General features: G+C 41.7%; 1 protein-coding gene across 1 annotated transcript; it reads left to right on the top strand.

Moving 5' to 3' along the window:
- Positions 1–1,699: 1,699 nt before the first annotated feature.
- Positions 1,700–23,192, top strand: ppl (periplakin). Its single transcript, XM_071501476.1, has 22 exons — positions 1,700–1,932; positions 6,631–6,730; positions 8,000–8,154; positions 8,843–8,963; positions 10,351–10,476; positions 10,768–10,809; positions 11,926–12,087; positions 12,197–12,304; positions 13,238–13,333; positions 13,438–13,560; positions 13,693–13,839; positions 14,777–14,928; positions 15,041–15,150; positions 16,308–16,465; positions 16,602–16,780; positions 16,980–17,118; positions 17,907–18,100; positions 18,254–18,404; positions 18,521–18,604; positions 18,707–18,823; positions 19,888–19,980; positions 20,065–23,192. Exons 1-22 carry the CDS (start codon positions 1,883–1,885, stop codon positions 22,735–22,737), a joined length of 5,280 nt encoding a protein of 1,759 aa, XP_071357577.1. The 5' UTR covers positions 1,700–1,882; the 3' UTR covers positions 22,738–23,192.
- Positions 23,193–23,607: the final 415 nt, after the last annotated feature.

The following is a 23,607-nucleotide window of genomic DNA, read 5'->3' as shown; positions in this document are numbered from 1 at the left end:
CATCATTCAGTCACCTATGTGGTAGAGATGCTATGGCTCAGTTCCTTGCTACTAGCTTGTGCTCTCTGCCTGTGCCTCAGGTTCACCACACCAGCTCCCTGCACACCTGCCACATCCAGCCCTGTCCTTGTCTGATGTTTGCTGGTTTGGATTGTGGACCCTCAGTCTGCTCCACCCAGCCTAAAGCCCCTCTGTCTGCCTTTGTCCTTCGCCCAGCACCGCTGCCTGCTACACTCCCTGTTGTCAATTCTAAGCAAGCCCTCAGCCGAGCTAACAGAGCCGTCTATTTTTCAAGATTACAACAAACAGCCTTTAACCTTTTCAGTGTCTCCTGATCAGTTATATTGAATTGAATAGGTCATTGTTTAAGAAGAGAACAAGCGCCTGTGTTGGTGTGCTCTGGTGAGACGACATTTTATCTGATCTCAACATTCACAGTGGAAACGGTGGAAACATCGCTTTCACAGTACAAAGACATCTACCACGAGTGTGTGTTTATACGTATTTGATTGGCCAATGCCAATGATGACTGTCTGAAAGGGGTCTTCCCTGATGATGTCATCAGGGTTGTCTTGGCCTTGGCTGAGGGTCTGAAGACAAAAACTCTGTGAAGTTGCAGGAAATGTAGATTGTAAATTTCTGGAGCTTGACCCATACAAGGGACTAACAGCAGAAGTATCTCAGCCCCTGCTGCTTCAGTTTTGATTTGATCCCCAACACCAAAGTACTGACAAGCCCCTCTCAGAGAGCCTCAGACCTCCCTACACAGCATCTCTTTCCTCTAGTGGCCACACAATCTAATGACTGACAGGAAAATCAGTTTCAACTTTACCCAGTATCTTAGATGAAATCATAATAAACTGAAGTGAATCAGGATGTCATTTATATACTGAGACTGTGTGAAAATGGTGGTAAGTGTAAAGTGAAGGTCACAGTGCACATGAGCTGAGGTGCCAAGACTCGGTTGGTGTGTACCGGTAATCATTACTTTCTAGTTCAGCTGGAATTCCTGTGAAGAGTCGTAGTATCACTGGCACACACCTTACACTGGCTCACACACACACCCACACAAACACACACACACACACACACACACACACACAAACAAACAAACAAACAACATTCACACAGGAGGACACTATCCAGTCTGACAGGCCCAGCCAGTGTAGTCCTGGGCGCCACACCCTCCTCAGCTACGAATCAGTTCACCTACCCACACTACACACCAATACACACACAACACACAGGGTGTGTCCATGGGGTAATATGGATTTCATAGTTGATCTGTATTAAAGAACATATGTCATACATTTATCCATATGCAGCTCTGCAACACTACAGCACAGCAACTCCACAGAAACACAACATACAAATATTTTGTTGCACTCTGTGTTTTGCATTTGTTTGCCTTTTGTGTGTCTGACATTGTGCGATATACATTAGTGTTTTCAGATACTGTTTATATGTCTTTTTCAGGACATTATACTTTGTAACTAGTTCATATTTTTCAGCTTCAGTGGTTACTTTAATGCTGTCCTTACATTAGCTGATGTACTGTGTGTGTGTGTGTGTTTAGCTAGTACCTGGGGGCCAGCTGGAGGGCGGGACCTCCCTCTGTAGCCCCGCCCTGTCCTCACTGACTAACAGGTTCACAGGTTTAGAGAGAAAACTAAAAGTGAATGTTTCGGGTGATGAGTCCAGTGCAGAGTGAGTGGGAGGGGAAGCTCTGACATTGTGAAGGGTGTGTGGACATATCTGACACAGGACTCACTCAGATCAGTGTGAGCAGTGGAGCGAGCAGAGGACACACACACAGCTGAGGTACACCTGTCTTGCTGGGACTGTTTTCTCGTCGGAAGCCGCTGACAGGTGGACCGTCACCATGTTCAAGAAAAAGAGCAAGTCCACCATTATAACACAAACGAAGTCAACGTGAGTAATAGACTTTCTTTTACGGCGTATTTGTGTTGTAGCTGCAGTGTGTTCCTTCAATGCCAAACTTCATTTCAAAAAGCACCCATTTAAAGTGACATCGCTTCCTAGCGAAGTCACGTAAGTACCTGCGCCACCTGTACGAACTTCACCTGACTCTTCACGCTCTCTTAACTTCGATCGTAACTTTATCCGACACTTTTCTCTTTTATCATTGGTTCTGTACAAAATTCTTCCTCCAAATTCTCCGTATTTTTTTTTAAAACAATAGTGTGAAAAGTATTGAAGTATCTGTTAATAAAGAAGATGTAGGCATAATACATCGAAGATAGGTGGAATAAACACCTGTCGAATTAAACATCATATTATATTTATTCACAAAACACCTCCAAATCATGGTTTGTTAGCGCACACAAGTCATTTTTATTCAGTCGAATTTTGAACGGAGTTTGGTGTCTGAGCTGAACATTCAACAAGAGAACAAGGTGTACCCTATGGTGGACTCACATGCTTTATACTAACTACTGTTAGTATACACTACTGTGTGGATGTAATGTGAATAAAAGGAGACGGTGTGTGCATGATCTGTGTTTAAGACTGAATTCACAGAAAACTGCACGTCAGATTGCACAATGTGCTTTAACTCAGCTGAGGGTGTGGCTGATAGGCTGTGTAGTAAAGTTGTAGTAACTGGTTTGATAAGTATGAGGCTGTCCTCCTCACAAGGCAGTGTATGAGGAACAGCTGTGCCAAGCCCAGTCCCTATCACTTCTAGTCTTTTCAGTGGGTTTGTCCAGCCCACGTGAAATCACTGAGATTTCTGATAAAGTAGATGAATGTACTGAGGCTGACGTTGCTTTTTGAAGTCATTATCTGAAGAGCCTGCTCTTTTTCATTTCAAGTGTCTTGCCTTCACTGATCCCTCAGGATGGAGGTTTTCAGAGGCAGTAGGGAGGTAATGCTCTCTGTCAGTCAGCAGGTATTAGGAGGGTTAGCCTGTTTTTCAGATAATAATCCTCAAGTGTAAAGTGTGTTCCTCCCACTGTCACACCTGCTGTCAGAGTAAAGGAATGCTCTATCTTCCCCCAGAGGACTGTGCAGTGGCCTCACGTAGCTAAAAAAGTTCATATCAATCCACTAATCGATTTGAGTTGGAATTTATGTAACTGTTTCTACGCACAAGGCGGGAGCAAGTATGCCAAAGTGAAGATGAGTCATTATTGTAATCACTGTTAAACAACTCCCTGATGAGCCAGGTAACATGCAGTAATGGATTCCTAATAATGCAGCTGCAGTGTCTCCATTTCTTCATGCTGGTCCTCTTCTTCAGGTTGTAGCTGGTAGGGGTTAGAAGAAAAGCTGTTGAGCTGTTAGAGTGAGCCAGACTGATGACAGCGTCAAGTCAATGCACAAGATCACCAGGGCCTCGGACATGGGGATTAGTGCCCAGCTTCACATCCAAAAAATAAGTTACAGAATTACAGTTACAGAGAGTTAACCTTCAGGTGTCTTCATAGAGATCCACCTCTTATCCATCTCTCTTTACAGGGAGGTGGATTAGAGACAGGCAGCAAGGAGTCACTGTATGTTTTGGAATGTACTTCCTCTCCTTATCTAGACAAGGATGGATCACTGAACAGGCCACAGGGCACAGGGCAGGTGAGATAGATAGAAAGAAAGATTTGTAAAACAAGCACAAAGCACATAAAATGAGCACAAAGAAGCAAAAATGGCCACAAAATGTAACATGACCATGAAGAGATGCATAACAGTTACAAACAATGCAATGCTGTTATAAAGAAATCCATACATATGGATGGAGAGCAGGCTGCTGAGACAAAGGCTGAGGCTCTGGGCTTGCTGTGACGTTCACAGCCATCCACACCCTCTATGACTTAGTGCTGCAACCTTCTGGTTCTAATTTGACCCTCTCCCCCTGGAAACATCTGAGCTGTGTTTCTCAAGTCAATACTCCAGTGCCAGTTCCTTCCCAGAACCAACACAACCTCTGTCAAAACACTGAAATAGAGCCAGTGAGCTTCCCAGGAAACATGTTTGGGCACAGAATACATAGTATAGCAGGTAGAATTATTGTAGCTTAATTTCAGCCACTTGAATTATGAATAAAAAGCTGTATTCTGTATTCTGGGGTCAAGACAGGTTGCTGTGTCTAGTTATACAACATGTTCATTGAGTGTGTTGACTGCTGAAATGACCAGGACAGTGTCTGTGATCATCTTCTCTGAATTTGAAACCATGAATTTTATCTGCACATGATCTGTACAAACCAGGGCTGTTATTTAAAGTAGACATTTAAAGTCATGCAGGGGAACTGTATGGGCAACTGTGTTTATGTCTTTAATTTAACAACCCATTGATGTTCCTTTTGTCCTTATGCATTGAGTCTTGTAATCCAAATACATGCGATGTGGGAGACATGGTCTGTAAAGGAGTGTTGTGCTTACACAAGGACCTGTTAGTTTGAAGGTCTCAGTGAGAAAAGAGAAGTCTGTGTGTTTGTTACCCTGAGCTTGTGCTCTAATGTGACAGAAACCCCCTTCAGGGCGTTTTTCCTCTGGATAAACGAAACCTGCTGCTTCTGCAGAACTCTGTAGGATTCACCAGTTCAAACTTGTTTCATATCAAAACCAGCAGAGGCTGTGACATTAAAGTCAGTGTCCAGAGTGCATTCAGCAGGCATTATGTAACTTGTGTACAAATGGTGAATGGGTGTGGATCGTGTGTGTGTGTGTGTGCGTGCGTGTGCGTGTGCGTGTGCGTGTGCGTGTGTGTGTGTGTGTGCGTGTGTGTGCGCGCGTGCGTGCAAGAGAGGGAGAGAGAGGGAGAGAGAGACAGAGGTGATGTGTGGTGGATTTGAATAGACAGACATGGACAGTCTTTGCTCTGCGTCTGTCACTGGCTCACAGTAGTTGCTTGTGTTTTTGTTCTTTTGTAACATTATTGTCCAAACATGTACTGGTGACATTATCTGAGGGACACCGTAAAAAATATTTAAATGAACCAAAACAGTGTCCATGTGACAATGGTTCTCCTGAATCTGTGTGAAGGTTATAATGAGTCATTACTGATTGACTGTTGGTGCTGTGAGTGGGAAAGCCAATGAGAAACAACCTACTCTCTTTATCAGCTGGAGCCAAATAAAGTCAACTTTTGAGGCTGATGCAAAAATCAATTAAGAGAGTTCAATAAATGAAAAAAACAGTATCTCAGCCAATATTTTTATTTGACATAAATACACACTGACTCATATTATCAGCCCATATTAGCTTATCACAGATTTATAGTCACTTCAAAACAGTGATGCCACATGCGGTTTGTCTGTTCCCTGTCACACACATTTGTTTTTGTGCCATTATCAGTTCACTGTTCCATTATCTACCTCAGAGGTCCAGTGTTGTCTGGATTTACACATGATGACAAATGATCCTTTAAACTGTTAAATGAACAGTAGTGTCCACTGTGCAGGACATTGTTACAGTGTCAAATCTGTCAGTGCTCTCTGCTGGACAAACTGTGTAAAGGAGACGTTGTAAAACATATCATCAGAGTTTATGACTCGCAAGTTTGTTGTTATTTATCGTACACACAGACACCATATATCTTTGATAAGCTGAAATCAGCTATGATAAAATATCAATTAGGCTCTGGGGTGACATGAAGTCATGACAGTGACTGACTGGTTCCAGTGCTCCATGTTAACACTGTACACTTCATATTATGTGAGTGATACCAGTTTTCACAGCAACACCTGAACACACCTGACAGTCAGTGACAGTTGTCACAGTGATTGGACTAGGTGTGTCTGCTGCATGATATCTGGCAAAAACCTGCTGAGCCAGTTTCTTTTACTTTAAGGAGAGATGTCAGTTGTGTCCTGTAAAGCTGCAAAGAGAGCAAACTTAGAGAGCAAAACATTAACAGTGACAGTCGTGCAAATTTGTGACTGCTGGTTGTGGCAGCTGATGTGTATGATGATTCTCAGGGAAAAACTGTGAGTCAACTGCTTGGTATCAAGATGCTGGAATTTGATTAGCAGTCCAATTCTGGCTCATCATGTTATTTTAACCAGTCTTTTTCTGCATCTAAAAAAACAAGTTTGTGTTTTTAGACTTTAGATGTGGCATTGCAGAGACAGCAAAAGGTCTTTCTCACAGTGTTGATGTGTATGTGTGTACAGCTCAGTTTGCCTTGAGTCATTTGGACCAAAACCAGTGCATGAGTGTGGAGTTTCTTTCCTGAAGCAGGACTAAAATACTGTCGATTGAAATTATCATATTGATTAATAAAAGCACCAGAAAATGTCTAAGAGCTGCATCTTGGCCATATTGCCATGGATGTAGCTGTGGATACTTACAGTATGACCACATGACCTCTAGCCTGCTACTAGCAAGGCAAAAATATCAAAATGTACTCAGTGGGTTAACACAGAGTTTATTGAAAATATTCCTACTCTCCAGAGGATTAAGACCCACTGTTCTGGCTCATGTTGTTTTCAATAGTTCAATCATTTTGTCTATGAAATGCTAGAAAATTGTAAGAATGCTAATTACAAATCCTCAGATCCTATAGATGTTTTGTTCAACCTAAAGACTCTCTGATCATTAAACGCAGTGATTGTTGCCGTGATACACAGCAGACCTTCACATTAAAAGTGAGAAAACTGTGTTTTTCTTGCAGAGCTCCATCCACAGAGCTGAGCGCTCTGATTGAGAAGCTACAAAAGAATGCAGATAAAGTGGAGAAGAACATCTACGACGTGGAGCAGAACCTCAACAAGGTGCAGTCTGATGACAGTGTCTCCAAACAGCCTTGGAGATCTGTTCATACTGACAGCTTCATATAAGTCATCATTTCACAAAATAAAACCGAAAAATAAAACTAAAATGAGAAAGATCAAGAGGAGCAGTAGCAGTAGTATTCTGGTTCATAGGAAGGTAAAAGAGTTCACAGCTAAAACTATGTTATATAATATGAATCCATATCTTAAATAATAATGTTCAAAGCACAAATAGTAGCAGACACTTGAATTTAGCAACATTTTCCCTCAACCTAATTGTTTAATTATGGAGATGACAGTGTGACTTCCTCACTGTGAAGTCATAATGATGATTGTAAATCACCTTAACTGCATCTATAAAAACAAGTTGTGTTTGTAGACTTTAGATGTGATAGTGTTCCTGGAAGTGTTTGACCACAACTTGCTGTAGTTTTTTTAGTTATGAGTGACTCTTACATTTTCTTTGTGAGGGTGGATTGTAGTCAGTGCACTTTATTTAGTCACTGTTTGAGTCTGAACATGCAGAGCATATTGAGTGCACTGGGCCGCTGCTGGTGACTGATGGAGTTTTTTTAACCATATGCAGCCTGAGAGCTGATTTGAAGCCATTAGACACAAAGGAAAAGACAAATGAAAAAAGCATTCAATTCAATTCAATTCATTTTTATTTGTATAGCGCCAAATCATAATATACATTATCTCAAGGCACTTTACAGGGTAAGGTCAAGACCTTACTTTGTTACAGAGAAAAACCCAACAGTTCCCACAAAGAGCAAGCGTTTGGCAACGGGGGGAGGGGGGGCTCCCTTTTAACAGGAAGAAACCTCCAACAGAACCGGGCTCAGGCTGGGCGGCCGTCTGCCTCGACCGGTTGGGTTTAGGAGGAGAAAAAAAAGGGGGTGTGGGGGGAGGAGAGAGGAGAAAAGAGAGAGAGGGAGAGACCAGGAACAGCTGTATAGGTAATGGTGTTCATCAATAATAATGACATATAACAGTGGTTAATAGTAAGGATGAGTAGTTTAATCCATAATTTCTTTTACAGGTGAAATATTCTCTGTCACAAATTTAAAAAAATGAAAGCAAGTGTAAAAAACTGCAAAAAGTAAAAACCGAAAAAGCTGTGAAGAAAGGAAGAAAGCAATTTAAGTTCAGCTTGTGTGTATTTTCTGCTGATGTTTGTGTTTACTCTGACATTAAATTGTAGCCAGCAGTGTTTGTCTGACTGAACCTGATTAACTGTGAATCACATCCACTGTGCCTTTGCTGCAGGATGTGAGTAAGATCAATGAGGGGAAGCAGCCGCTGTATCAGGATGACACCAACAAGAGAATCCTCAACTCTCTGGAGCTGCTCACCGGCCTGGACGAGGACGCTGTCAACGCCAAGCGTCTCCAGCATCCACAGGCTGAGATGATAGAGCAGGAGTGAGTAGAACTCAGCTCCCAAGCTCCTTCTAATACTTTAAGTCTGTATGGTGCTATGTAACGTCCAAGCTACAGTATCTATTACCCATGTCTGCTGGTGTCAGCGAGCAGCACACAGCATGTGGTAAATTCTCGAATATTTACCTCCCACCCGCTCACCATAAACTCAGCCATGTTTCGCTTAAGATACAGTACCTTTTAGTTTTTTTCCTTAATTTGGTTGCTAATGTCTTTCGTGCAACTGCTTAACTGACTTTAAGTATAAGACCAAGATAAGGAGAAACCCTTAAATGCTTAGGTGAACATGTTAAGGCCCTGGGACTTTATTTGGAGAAGGATTATACTTTATAAGAGGCAAACCTTTATTCCTCATTTCCCTCTTTCCCAGTTATAGCTTCCTCTATGTTCATCTGTTGTCTTGATAAATTCATTATATTGGACATTCCCACAACACTCAGTCCACCACTGCAACAAAAGGTTCATGTCACAATCTTCACTGCTCTCGGTTTTTTTTTCCAAACAGAAATGTCTTTATATTCTTTACGTTTTGTAAATATTTGTAACCACTTCTATTTAGAGTGATTAAAAATAGATTTATAGATCAGTATAATTTGTATACACACAAGCTGTGTTATCTTGTCAGGCTGAAACGTTACTTATTAACTGTCATCACCATGTGTGTGTTCAGCATGAGACAGCTGCGTGAGAGAGTGATGAAGCTGAGAGAAGACCATGACCGCATCTACCACCTGAGCCGCACTGAGGGGATGCCCAGCATCAACTGGGGCAACATGATAGATGAGAAACTGGTAGGAAGCTCTGTCACTCACATAGGGTCCCACTGTTGACCTGACACAGCCCCTGTGATCCTCCACAGACCTGTTGGACCACCCTACACTCACGCACGCACGCACGCACGCATGCACACACACACGCACACACACACACACACACACACACACACACACACACACATACATACATACATACATACATACATATATATAGCCATAGTAGGAAAATAATTCATTAATTATACAATAGGTTTAATGCACAGTACTGTATATGTAATTGGCTTTTAGGATTCATTGCAGGTTTTAAAAACTATAGAACAAAACCAAGAGGTGCAAGACGATACTGAATAATTTATTGTCTCTGTATTTAAAAGAAACAATGGTTTTGAGTTGTATTTAAGATAATACTTTGCTTGTGTGTTAGTTTTCTTTGATTGTGTAATTATCTTTGTTACCTTTGGAGACCAAATTCAGTACTAAAATGCAAGATTGGAGGAATATATTATATTGGAGGAGTTATACTAGATGATATTGTTTGATTTCATTTTAATGATATTGTTTTATTGCAGTAATCAATCATTTTTATATTAACAATAGTGTCATGACTGCTGTTAATGACAAAATAAAAGAGAATCATCACCACCTCTGCAGTTCCCTTCAGCTTTACAGAGCTTTTTAGATTTTTTGTTCAAATTATTTTTGGGCATTTTATTAGTATTTTATTATATATTTAAATTATTGAAAAATGAGAGAGAAGTGATACAAAAAATGTCTCCAGACAGACACAGTCAGAGCAGGTGGTGAACACAGTGGAGCATTTAGCAGCTGAAGAGACAGATGTTTCCCTTGGGAGCTGGTGGAGACCAAACACAGAGCTAAAAGAGGGAACACCGGACACAGATACAACTTCTTATGTTTTCTTATGGGACTCTGTGTCTGCTGAATGTGTAAACAGTGTTTTCTAACATAAAGGTGAAGAGAGGCCAGAGAAATCATTTGATACAGCTTTAATGAATGCAGAGCTAAGCTACAGAAAGTCAACAACAGGTTCAACTTTAAGAAGCAGAAAACAGAATTAGGAAGTATGGGCTGATTGGAAAACTTGTCAGTCGGTCCAAAGGTGCCAGAGTCAAGAAAATACAAAAATAGTGTTCATGTCTATCAACATGGAAAAACCCTAACACCCCCCCTAACAACTCACTGCACAAGGATCTGACCTTTGTGACTGTTACTTCAGGTGTTCTCTGGAGGTCCTTAGCTCTTTAACCATGAGCAACACTGCTAGGTCATTTCAGCAGTGTTATAGACAAAATCATTTTTAGCAGTCGACCAGGTTAAGTCCAAATAGTCACGCTCGACTGAGTGGAGTGGACTGAAGTGTCTCATTTGTCTCCCTGCCCAGGACAACCTGAACAACAAGGGCTTTGGACAGGACCTGCCGTCTGTGGAGAACGAGGTGGAGGAGCACAACATCCTCCACAGTGAGGTGGAGGCGCTGGCTCCTCATATCTCCACCAGTGGCGACAAGGTACAAACACAAAACCAGAAGAGCTGAATGATGTCAGGACTTATCAGTGTTTTTTTATTCATAGTGACCAGATATGTTTTAAGTTTTTATGATCATAGAAGTTCTGATGTTATTTTATGTTTTGATCATTTATTAGAGTCAGAGTTAGAAATACATGAGTAAAACAACCACTGAACAGTCACTGAAGCATTTAAAGTAGTTGCTGTGAAAGTTTCCACATATGTTTTATATTGCGCAGTTCCTTATGATGATTATTAGTTTGCTTAACATATGTTTTCTTTGTTTCTTCAGGAGTATGTCAGTAGCCTCCAGATGAAGTACAACAAACTGCTGGTAATAAACCCCCCAACCCCCCTTAAACACACACACATGCACACACATACACACACACACACTCTAAGCCCAGAGGTGTGTACTTTGTTTGTTTATATACAGCATCTGTTCTTGTGCATCTGTGTGTGTCAGTGTAATCTGCATAGAGAACAGAGACCTGCTCCATCTCTCACCACCAGCTTGTTTTTAGCCCTTTGGCTAGTTTCTGTGGCTGTTGTCTTGTTTGCAGACAAACATTTCATTTCTTATTTTATTGACAAGAAATATGCAACACATTTGTTCCAAACTTTAAAGTTGAACTCTTTAGTGATTTTTTATATATTTCATATTGTCAACAAACGCCATGTGCAGAGCCAAACCCATAATAAATGTATCCTACTGACCAGATATATCTGAACTATTAAAGACACATCATGATCACACACTGTAGTCTGTTTTGACTCAGTCCCACACACACTGTACTGCTGCAACAAATACTCACTGGAGCACCAAATGTGGATTTATTCGCCACTGAAAATAGTCCCCAACAAAAGAACATTGTGTTTGTATTTTGGGATTATTTTTTAAAACAGAAACTATCATTAGTGTTTTTAAAGATATGCATGTTCAAAAAACAATGGGCTGAGCATTACAGACACATGTGTTGTTGGTTTTGGTCTTTTCATCGTATTTGTTGACAGTAATGAAAATAACGAATAATGCCAGCCTCAATCTGAAAATTACACATGAGATTAAAATGCTGAAATGTGTGCATTTAAAAGAGCAGCAGTTTCAATGGAATCAACCTCTCACCTCAGTGCTGCTGGATTTTGATTGTTGTTCATCTTATTTGTCTTTGTAGCTTCCAGCCAACAGCCCTGCAAGTTAACAGAACAAACTTTTCACTATTATTTGACATTTTAAAACCTTTTGAGCACATAATGTTATTCACATGTGTTTTAAACTGTACTGAACATCACTTCAGCATTCAGATTCAGATTAACACTGCTGCTCACGCTGTCAAATATTTACATAAAAATAAAGTTATACACTGAAATGAATTTTGTCAGCTCAGTGCACCAACTTCCTGTCATCAAGTCATCATGTTTACATCACGTTTCTCGTTCCCTTGTCTAGGCCAGTTCCAGTGCTCGTCAACGCAACCTGCTCAGCCTGCGGGACTACATGCAGCGCTGCACCAATGAGCTCTACTGGATGGATCAACAGGCCCAGGAGAGGGTCAACTACGACTGGAGCGACACCAACCTGGACTACCCCGCTCGCCAGAGGCAGTATGAGGTAGCTGTGGAACGGACACACACCACTTATAAAAGCAAGCTGCATAAAGACAACAAGGAAAAAAAACACAATCCCCTGTTTACTCAGCACTTCTGTCTCACCCCTGCAGAACTTCATCAGTAAATGTCTGGAGTCCAAGGAGGCCACCATCACCAAGCTGAATGAGGACGGAGAGAAGCTGATCACCTCTGGGCATCCAGGAAAGAATGTTATTGAGGTACAGACTCATCCATTAACTCCGTTCAGATGAATGCTTAGGGTTTGACGTTTTTTCTTGCTGCATATATTTCTGGGCTTCCAGAACCATATTGGCTCCCATGGGGTTTCCCAAGGATCCACCATAGTAAGATCCAGTTTCCTCCAGCTGCAGGAAACTTTCAAAATGAAATCCTTTCCCTGGCACCACAGTCTGGAGACAGGTCCTCCACACCTTTCATGTCACATAATCTACAACTCCTTATATGTTGGTATTAATCAGTTTTCCTAGAATTGATTTTAAAACCTTTCTATTTTGAAGGCACTCAGTGGGCGTCTCGGGGTCCCTGAGGTCATCTGACCTAAAGCTCATCGCTTCTCCTTGGTCTTTGTAATCTGTGAAAAGGAAAATTGTGTCTCTATATCCATGGGTGTATCGTTAACTGCTAATAGCTAATCCTTCATCCTTTTCATTGCACCACCACAAATACATGCAAAAAACAAACGTAGCACACAGTTAACTAACTAACTAACTGAATTCATTGCAACATTATACTTATACTTTGTCTTGTTGCAGTATTAATATATTCATTTAATTTATTTATTTAGGGACAATACACATGAAATCAACATTACTGTAAACATGCCAGTGTTAGCCAACTGGCTAATTTTCTACTGCAGTCATTAGACCAGATGTTTGAAGAACCATCAACTAATTCTTTTAATATGACTAAAGCTGAGAAAGTCTCATGCACATGGCTCTTTAACACTGAAGCTCTCCTCTACTTCTACCAGAACCAGTCTGTGTGTGTATCTGTGTTGCTTGTTTGGTTTTTAATCTTGCCTTGAAAAGTCTACAGCACTTTGTCAACACTTTCATTACCTTATATACAAAAACTGCTTCACTTGATCACATACTCACACATCTTGTTGTTGTTGTTTTTGTTGTTGTTAGGCTCACATGGAGGCAGTCCACGCTGACTGGAAGGAGTACCTGAACCTGCTCATCTGTGAGGAAAACCACCTCAAACACATGGATGAGTACCATAAGGTTAGACACAGAGGACAGATGTGCAGACACCCACACACACACACACACACACATTTAACAGATAAAGCTCATCAGTGTCTGTGTGTGTATCGGTGTGTGTCCAGTACCAGAAGGAGGCACGTGACACTCAGGACCTGCTGAAGCGGCTGGATACAGAGGTCAATCAGAAGTACAACCCGGAGTTCAAAGATGTGTATCAGATGGAGGGTCTCATCAGGGAGCTGGATGTGAGTATTTCATCTGAACATGCAAACATGGATGACAGCTGATAGTACCAGTGACTCCTTCTGCAGCAGTGGAAAATATGTTTACACAGTTTGTGTGTGTCTGCGTGTCTGTGTGTGTCTGTGTGTGTTTAGGACCAATCCAAGGCCATGGACCACTTTGATGAACGGGTCAAGGCTCTTCAGAAGCGTAGCCTGCAGGTTTTGCCTCTGAAGTACCGCAGAGAAACCCCCCAGAAGCTGCTGCCCATTGAAGCTCTGTGTGAGTTTGACACAGATGAGGTACGTTCTGGACTGAAGCTGCCATCACGGTATCTGTTGCTGTTTTTTATGCCTCCGCACCGGCAACAGCCAGAGCCAGAGGCATATTGTTTTCAAGTATTCCGTCCGTCCATCACATTCTCATGGACATGATATGTCAGTAACACCTTTGATGGAACTTCTGCAAGTTGGCACAAATGGCACAAACATTCATTAGGACTCAAGGACAAGCTGATTAGATTTTGGTGGCTAAAGGTCAAAGGTCAAGGTCATTGTGACCTCACAAAACACTCACAACACTGTTTAGCCATTACTCAAGACTTCACACTGCAATTATGACAAAATTTCACACAAATGACTCTGGATAAACAAGGATGTGATCTGAAAGTAGTCAGAGTGGCAGAGGCAGACAACTGTGAAATGGTAATTGTAGTTTTTTTTTTTTAAATGTATATATGATGAAAGGAAAAGGAACATTACATCTCTCAGCAGTGAAATGTAAGATAACACATAACATTGATAATAACAGGGAAGTCATTGTATGCAACGTGTTAAACAATGCTGATATCCACATACATTTCTACATGATCCATGTTCTGTACATTGTAGATTCTGTGCAGTATTTAGATTTATATACAGTTCCATTTCAATTTACTCCTGTGTCGTCTGTCTTCATCTCACAAATCATTTGTCACCACAAAAACCAAGTCCTGCACAGAGCAGCACAAGCTCTGATCACATAATGCATGACCAATCAGAGCAGCCGAAAAAAAATTGAAAACATCTTCAAATGAATTGTGTTTTCCATATTAAAGTACTGAACTTTAATATGGAAAACACAATTCATTTGCATTGTGTGTTTGTTTTTTGTGTGTTGTCTTGAATGTGACTGTTACAGATTAAACTGTATTTGTGGTCCAGCAGCTGATGACAGATTGTGGTTGTTGGTCATGTTCAGGGGCAGATCTTGCGTGGTGAGAGGTACACTCTGCTCCGGAACAATGGCACCAAATGGGATGTGAAGGATGCAGCTGGACATAAAGTCACTGCCCCAGCCGTCTGCTTCATGATACCCCCCACAGACCCCGAGGCTGTGGCCATCTCTGACAAGTGAGTCTGTACAAATATATAAAGTACATGTGGTTTCCTAAAATCATTTACTGTATCAACTTCGACATTTTACTCCAGTGCAGTAACAGTATGTTCTGTTGTGTGCTTGCAGCCTGGCCAGCCAGCAAAAGGCTGTCAAACAGAAGATGGCAGGAAGCAAGTCAACTCTGCTGAAACGCTTTGATGAGCTGAAGAAGGAGAGTGGGACAGGCACAGCTACAGGTGCAGAACACATCCAGCTCTGCTTTCTTGCAACATGTTGCTAACTGATAACCAGGCTGTATTTTAGAAAAGAACAGGGGAAGCAGCTAGTGCGATTTCTGATCATGCCTTTGCTGGATTAGCAACCAGACCCCAATCTCCAGGCCCCAGAAGGCCCTGCGAAAGCCCTGGTGTCACCATCTGCTAGTTGATTTATGGCTCTTTCATTAGCTGCAAATTTTCTGAAGAAATGATGAGTGGGTCATACTACACAATCTCAAGGACCTGTCTCTGGGCCTGTTATTGTTTTAGCTGATAATGTTCATATGCCTCAATAAATGTATGCTTAATCACATAATCAATAATTAATAACACAGTGAGGCTTACAAGAGGCTGAGTAGCCCAACTACTTCCAGTGAAGCGAAGCTTGTGGCATTATTAGTTACCATTTCAAATTATCTTGTCTAGCACCGACTGGACCTGAGGAAATGCACAATGTATAACTGCATCACTCAAAGGGTGAATAAATCTACAATGTTTGTTAATGGTAGTTAAATTAGTAGAGCCTAACGAGGGTGATGAGTATCTGCAGCAGTTAGCTAATGTTGTCTTATAACTCAACAGGGTTAAACTAAGTGTCTGTAGTTTTGTGAAGGTAAATATCCAGAATAAATGTCCATTAGACAAACAATCATGGCCACGGTCATGCCATGGAAGTTTCCATGGCAACACTGCTAAAAAGAAGTCCAGTGGAGCAAGAACCACAAACAGTCAGATGGTCAGACAGGATGTAAAGATGTAACAAAAAAAACATCTTGGCCAAAATTACTTGGAAGAGAAAACAAAGATGAACTGTCTGTTGTAAATATCCATCACAGTTCTCCTGGAACAGGTCTCCTGTTCTTACCATGGCTGTGCACAGTGCAGTGCAGCTTTACTCTGTAGTAAGAGATTATTTCAACATTTTAAGTGCTTTCAGTCTGACCTCTAAATAAAGTGGTTTAGAGAATTCAGCTTAACTATCAACCTCCAACCAGCTCTCAGCAGTCACTTTACAATGTCACAAGTGTGTTGACCAATGGTATCACAAATAAAATTACAAAAATAATAGCGACATGTAATAAACTGGGACCAGATGAAAAGTTCATCATGCTGTGTGTGATTGTGTGTGACCTCAGACAAGCAGGAGCAGCAGTGCCGTCAGCTGATGGCCAGTCTGGATAAGGTCGTCAGTGACCTCGACAAACAGGAGAAGGCCATTCATGCACGAGTGCGCCCGCCACTGGAGCAGAACAGGCCACTACAGGACAGTGCAGACCGCCTGCAGGATATGAGGGTATGGTCTCCACTTAATCCTGCTGTTTGATAAAAATGCTGTTTCTCATGCCCCCACATCCCTAAATTTATCTTAAAAAGCTGAGAGAGAATATTTATGTATTTTACAACTCACCAATCTGGACATTTCCCTTCAGGACATTGCCGCAGCTGTCAGCAAGATTGAACCAGAGAAATCCTCTAAAGTGCAGGAAGCAAAGAACTTCTTGGTCTCAAATCCGAACTGCGTCAGTGCTCCTCAGCTTCACAGCAAAGTGGATGAGGCCAACAAGAAGTATACCAAGATTGAGCAGCTTCTTCAGTGCTCTCAGGAGAAGTATGGGACTTGATATAAATCTCAGTATTTCATTGTCTGTGGGAGTAGTGATCTTTGTGGGAGCAGTATTCCCCAGGTTTTTCTGTGTCTGAATTGTTTTCACATCTGGTTTAAATGGGTTCAAATCAAACATGTAATTCAAATTTATTGAATGACATAAATTTCTCTTCATCTAATGCTGCACTTTCCTTTGTCTTAGACTGAAGAATTCCAACCAGCTGGAGACGTCCCTTCAGAATGGAAAGACTTTTCTGTCCGGCTACGAGAACAAGCTGGCCAGGGAGGAGGTTGCTCCAGCTGACATCTCCTCACTGGAGAAAACACAGCGGGAGCTCGCAGTAAGCACAGATAAGATTGATATCCTACACTGACTGAACCCAGGCCATCATGAACTGAACAATGATAAATCACTCTTGAGTTATTGATCACTACAAGTTATATGGAACAGCATTTTGATTAGCGGGTCCATATTTTGTAGGCAGGCCAAGACACATTCCTGATGGTGGTTTTGTGTTGTTACACCGATCAACATTTGGTGGCGGTAGTGCTCCAAGAAACATAACGCGTCAACAAAGGCCTGAAAAAAAGAAAACTGCCAGCTTGTAAAATAGTACAAAACACAAGCTTTATAAGTTTTAATGTGGAAGAAAATGTATTTACTATGTTTATTTTGTGGTAGGAATATACATGATGCGTTGTGATGAGAACACACTGAATATAAACTCTGTTTTTTCTTTCTTTGCAATTTGACTTGATAGGGTACCATTAACTTCTAAAACCTTCTAAAATGTAACACAGCATTTTTCAGTAAACTTTTAAAATACTGATATTAAATTAATGAGGTGGTAAAAGTAATATCCAAGTATAGAGGATGTGGAGGCCCCCAAAACCAGCAAAAGGCTAATTTAAGTTAATTCAACTGTGTCCCTTATGTTCAACAAAAAGATGGTGCCTTCATTAGCAGATATGTAGTGAAATTATTGCACACAGATGCTGGATGTGTGGTATAAACTGCAAAAGGAAGAGAGCCTCCACAAGCTCATTCCATCATTGACTTGTCTTTATTATTCTTGTCTGAAGAACATATTATTATGTTCATTAATTTAATCTAATTTGCTATACTCAGGATATTGCATCAGACCTGAGGTCAAAGAGGTCAGTGATCTCTGAGACAGAGCAGAACCTGCGGTTGGCCAAAGGCAGCTGTGACAACATGGCTATCAAATTCCAAGAGCACTGCCCCGACATTGAAAGGCAGGAAGCTGATGTCCAGAAGCTCAACAAGCGCTTCAACAATCTCAACCGGCAGATTGACACCAGGTAAGAGGGTCATGTCAAGGAGGGAAAGTTATCTGAGAATTGTGAATCAATTATTATTAGAGGAAACAGGCTAACTGATTATTACACCACAAAAACACCACAAAGACTTAAACATAAGATCTGCATACTGACCTGTTTTGCTGTGTGTTGCAGGTCTCAAAGCTTGCAGAGAGCCAAGATGGCATACAACAATTACCGAAATGATTATGACAATCTGAACAGCTGGCTGTCTCGAGTCCCAAACTACGAGCCCCGTGAAACTGATGACACGAGACAAGTGGAGACCAAGCTGAAGAATCAGAGGGTGAGAGTGATAAGCAACAGGGCAATTCATACTCTGCAAATTTTCCTGGTGTAGCGGAATATTCTGCCAGTGTTGCTATAGATAAAGACCCATAACAACCTCTCTGCTTTCTACAGAACTTGCTATCTGATATTGCAAGAAAGGAGTCTGACTTGAACAATGTCTCCAAAAATGCGCAGCTGTACCAACAAGCTGTCAAAGTAAGATTTACTAAATTGATTTACCACCACATCACTTCCTTTAATTTGCAGATTCACAATTAAATAAGGTTTGATTAATGCTTTACTGATTCTACTTTGTAGGACTATGAGACTGAAACTGAGAAGTTCAGATCAATCCTTGACCTTGAGGATGGACTTGTACCTCAGACATACAAGAGGAGCAGACTGGAATCACCTGCTCTTACAGTCAAGGCAGAGGTGAGGCGCAACTATCAAGCTCTCATAATATGTCATTGTCATGTATTTGAAAGTAAAGAAGACACAAGACACATAGTGTGGCCCTGTCTTCTTCATTCGTGTTTTCCACAAGCCAAACCTCCCAATGGTCAAGCGCATGCACGTTTTTCACTTAAATGTAAAACATATCTCTGTTAGCTGTTTCTTAGCGTAGATTAACCATTGCAGCCACCAACACACATTTGAAAGGGTACAACAATTTAATTTCACGCTTCTATATAAAGTTGGGGGAATAACCAGATCAAAGCAGTAGAGGCTGAGAGTTCCTGACTTTCAGTCCCTATTCTGAATTGTTCCCCCAGAACCCCTGGATCCTACATTGTCCATAATGCATCTAAATAGTGACTTTTATTAGATGCTCCCTGGCTAATAAACACCTACATCTTTCAGCCACCATACCCCCAGTTTGTCTGTTAAAGATTTTAAAGTCTTTAGCCAAAACTGAGATAACGGAAATAACATCAGTATGACCTCATCGGGGTTATTTTCTCAGACTAAAAAGTGTTGCCACAGCTATAGAAAACAACTGTATTGACAAGTTGAGTAATACTCAGGTGGCTCTGTTATATAGCTGCCCTTAAAAAATGTTACACATAAATTACCTACCCAAACCTTTAGTAGCTGTCGGGGGTGTTTCTGGTCTGACACAAGTTTTGGCTCCAAAAATTCTCAGTCAAGGGAAAAATAAACGGGTCTTTATAATTTTTAACAAGTTTATTAGCTGGAGTGTTTGATATGTTTGGTGTCACATTTTCTGTGGACATATTTACTTATCTGGAGTTTCCACGTAGTAAGCACTACATTGAGTTGTACAGGCCTGGTACACCCACTTGCAAGTCAAACTGGCTATGGCTGGTGGCAGAAGTAGTACATTTTTTCATGTCCTGAGTGTCTTGAGCCAAGGGATGGCAAGTAGACATAACTTTGCTTTGAACAGTCCTGAGCCAAAAAGTTTATGAAACAATGCAAGATCTGAAGGATTTACTGTATGTACTTTCTGTGACATGTTATTTCAATGTTTATAGGAAGCTGCTATTGAAGCTAAGTTTACCGAGGTGAATGCTGTGAACAAGCAAAGGTTGCAGAATCTTGAGTTTGCAGAAAGTCTTCTCAACCAGGTGAAATATTTTCACATGATAATATTAACAACAATAACATCAACATTAAAAACTACAATAATAATAACTATTTTCCCTCTATAGCAACCTGAGATCCACATGATCCAAGCTACAAATGTCAAGTCAGTCCATACTACTGCCCCAGGAGAAGAGCCTTGGAGAATCAGGAAGCAACTTGAAGATGAGATCCAGAGGAGGGAGCAGCTAGAAAAAGAAATTGAAACCATCCAAACTGACATCTATGTCCTTGAAGGACAGAAGCCCCAGGATACAATTGTTAAGAAGGAGCTGATCAAAAAAGTTCCTGACCCCCAGCTGGACGAAGAGGTTCACAAAGTCCAGCAGAAACTCTCAGAAGAGCGCCGCACTACCCATGTCCTGGAGAATGACCTTGAAGTATTGAAGCTGAAGCTGCGTGGCCTTGAGACAGAGGCCAAAGAAGGGGCACAGCAATACACCGTGAAGGAGGTCCTGCGCATAGAAAGGGACCGGGGTCAAGAGGAGGAGATGCGCAAGCTTCGGGAGGACCTGGATGAGCTAAGAAGGCAGAAGTTGGTGAAAGACAATGAGCTGATTCAGATACAAAAGCAGGTAACTCTCCTGGCCGAGGAGAAGAACAAGGAACAAGAGGTGATCACTGAAGAGGAGGTGATCAAAGTTCAGAATGACCCCCAACTTGAAACAGAGTACCGGGTGCTCCTTGACAGGAAGCAGAAGGAAATGGATGGCAGGAAGCAGCTGGAAGATGAACTGCAATTTCTTCAGGAGAAGCTCCGAAGGTTAGAGAAGGAGAAATCAATGGCAGAGGAGAAGATTTCCATCAAGGAGGTGCTGAAAGTAGAGAAAGATGTTACCTTTGAAAGGGAGGTAGAAAACCTCAGGAGACAGTATGAAGATGAGAAGACCAAACGAAGATCATCACAGCGAGAAAAAGCTGACCTCCAGAGGAAAATTACCAGCCTAGAGGAGGAGAAGTCCAAGGTTGTTATTCAAGAGAAAATGCGGGAGATTGTCCGCCCTGACCCTAAGGCTGAGAATGAGGTGGCCAATCTACGGCTTGAACTTGTGGAGCAACAGAGACGCTATAAAGATGGAGAGCTCCAGCTTAGATCCTTGCAGGATGAGCTGACCATGCTGAGGAACAGAGGACCTCAAATTGAAGTCAAAGAGATCATCAAAGAAGTCATCAAATACAAGACAGATCCACAGACTGAAAGAGAACTAGAGAGACTTCGTAATGAAATTGTTGATAAAACCCACCAGACTGAGAAATCTGAGATGGAAATCCGCCAACTTCGTGGTGAAATTCAAAGATGGAAGGACACCAAACCCCAAGTGCAGACAAAAGAGGTGGTAAATGAAGTACTGCAGTACAGAGAGGATCCCAAGACTAAGGAGGAGATTGAGACTCTCAAAAGGAGACTGGCTGATGAACAGAAGAAACGCCTTGACCTTGAGAGAGAACGGTCAGCCCAAGAGGAGAAGATCAGACTGAGGAAGATGGATCTGTCTCAAGTCCGTGAGAAGATTGTTCAGCAAGAGGTGGTAAAGATGGAAGAGGACCCTGTCCTCAGATCAGAGTGTGACACCTTCTCACAAAACATCAGCAATGAGCAGAAACATAAGGACAGCCTTAAAACAGAGCTCTACCAACTGCAGAGACAGAAGGCTGACCTGGATCTGCAACTGGAGGAACTAGAGCGTGAGCGCAAGGCAAGGCGTGATGCAGAACTGGAGATCCAAAGGCTTCGGGTCAGGCTTAATGAACTGGAGATCCGCGACAAAGAGAACCGTGAGAAGGTGACAGTCAAACAGAAGGTAGTATTGCAGCAGGACCCCCAGCAGGAGAAGGAACACTCCATCCTCAAACTACAGCTCGATGAAGAGAGGCACAAGCGCACACTTCTTGAGAAAGAGTTGAATGCTCTCATCCAGCAGCAACTCACCCTGGAGAAGATGGACGTGAAGGAAAGAGTTGTCCGCACTGAGAAAGTCCAAGTTGAAAGAGACCCAGAGGCTGAGATTGAGATTGAGAACCTAAGGAGGACTTTGGAAGAAGAGAAAAGGAGAAGGCGAGAACTTGACCAGGAGCTATCCACCCTCACTTCCAGGCTCTCTGATATGGAGTTCTCTAACACCAAGTCTTCTAAAGAACTGGACTACATTCGTGATGAAAGTAGCCGTCTGCAGCAAGAAAACCAAAGGCTGCAGAATGAGATCCGCAAGCTGCGGTCTGAGATCGAGATTACCAGCAAAGAGACTCGGCTTATTACTGAGTCAGCACCAAGGGTGGATGGAAAGAACCTTGAGCTGAGGCTTGATTCACTACAGAGGGAACTCACAGAACTCAGAGGCATAACCATCCAAAAGGATGAGGAAATTGATAGGCTCCAAAAGAATCTGGCAGCAGTGAGAATAAAGAGGGAGCAAAGGGAGAGCCATCTCCGAAGGTCTATCGTCGTCATTGATCCAGATACAGGCAAGGAGATGCGACCAGAGGAGGCCTACAAGCTAGGGCTGATTGACTGGAAGATGTTCGTCAACCTGCAGAGCCAGGAGTGTGACTGGGAGGAGATCACAGTTAAGGGTCCCAAGGGAGAATCCTCAGTTCTTCATGACAGAAAATCAGGGAAAAAGTTCTCCATTGATGATGCATTGCGTCTTGGTCACATCACAAATCGCCAGCTTCAGCAGTACATAAATAAAGAAATCTCCATCCAGGAGTTTGGTGTAATGGTGTCGGGCAAGAATAAGTAAATCTAAGGGAATGCATTTTTGATTTGACTGTAAAAGCTTTAATCTGATTCACCTGTGTTGTTTAAAAGTCTCTCGCTTTTTGTTGAACTTCTCTTCTGTCTGTAATAAGGTGGCTTGGCATTATTTTGTACTCTGTCCATGATTCCTAAATGCACTCTGTATTTATTTGCTTATGCATATTTAGTTTTGTGGTACTGGCATGGACATCTCAATTAATATTACTATCATTACAGCCAACAACATAACACTCCAACATAACACTGTGGTAGGAAATGTTTGCTCAGCTGAGCTTTAATTTCTTTACTGGGTAATAGGGTGGAGAATATATCTTTGATTTGTTATTGTCATTTAAATTCACAAGGGTACTAAATGTTTCATTCATTTGTGGGGTCTTCCCAGGTTTATCTGATGTGTGCTCCGCAAGCTTCAATAAAAGTCAAATCAAACTGATAAAACTCTATGTTTTTGTGTAGTTTCATTATAGTGAAACGTGTATGGATTTTCACAGTATTATTGAGAAGAATCCATCTATCCATCCGCTATACCACTTATCCTTTTAGGGGCACTGAGGGACTGGAGGCAATCCCAGATGACATTGGGCGAGGACAGACTGGACCTCAAGAGGTCACCAGTCTATCACAGGGCTGACACAGAGAGACAAATACTCAAATTCACGTATATGGGCAATTTAGAGTCACCAACTAAAGTAAACTATATGTCTTTGGACTGTACCCTCCATTTTATGTAAAATATGAATCTGAAAAGTAACTATGAGCTGTAGGCCTAATTGTCAGGTATGTAGTGGAAATATATGGCAGAAGTGTGAAGTGGCATTAAATGGAAATACTGAGGTTACAGACAAGTAACTCA

This window comes from Trachinotus anak, unplaced genomic scaffold (assembly GCF_046630095.1).
Source record: "Trachinotus anak isolate AG129_WGS33_773 ecotype Australia unplaced genomic scaffold, CSIRO_AGI_Tana_v1 ptg000017l, whole genome shotgun sequence".
Taxonomy (NCBI): domain Eukaryota; kingdom Metazoa; phylum Chordata; class Actinopteri; order Carangiformes; family Carangidae; genus Trachinotus; species Trachinotus anak.
This window is presented reverse-complemented; position numbering and strand designations above follow the sequence as displayed.

What these genes read in the sequence shown, in the direction of transcription:
- ppl (XM_071501476.1), top strand. Translation starts at nt 1,883, where the DNA reads ATGTTCAAGAAAAAGAGCAAGTCCACCATTATAACACAAACGAAGTCA. An exon ending in GTCTCATCAGGGAGCTGGAT is followed by an intron (nt 13,561 to 13,692) that starts GTGAGTATTTCA and finishes GTGTGTGTTTAG; the next exon opens with GACCAATCCAAGGCCATGGA. An exon ending in TGGGACAGGCACAGCTACAG is followed by an intron (nt 15,151 to 16,307) that starts GTGCAGAACACA and finishes GTGTGACCTCAG; the next exon opens with ACAAGCAGGAGCAGCAGTGC.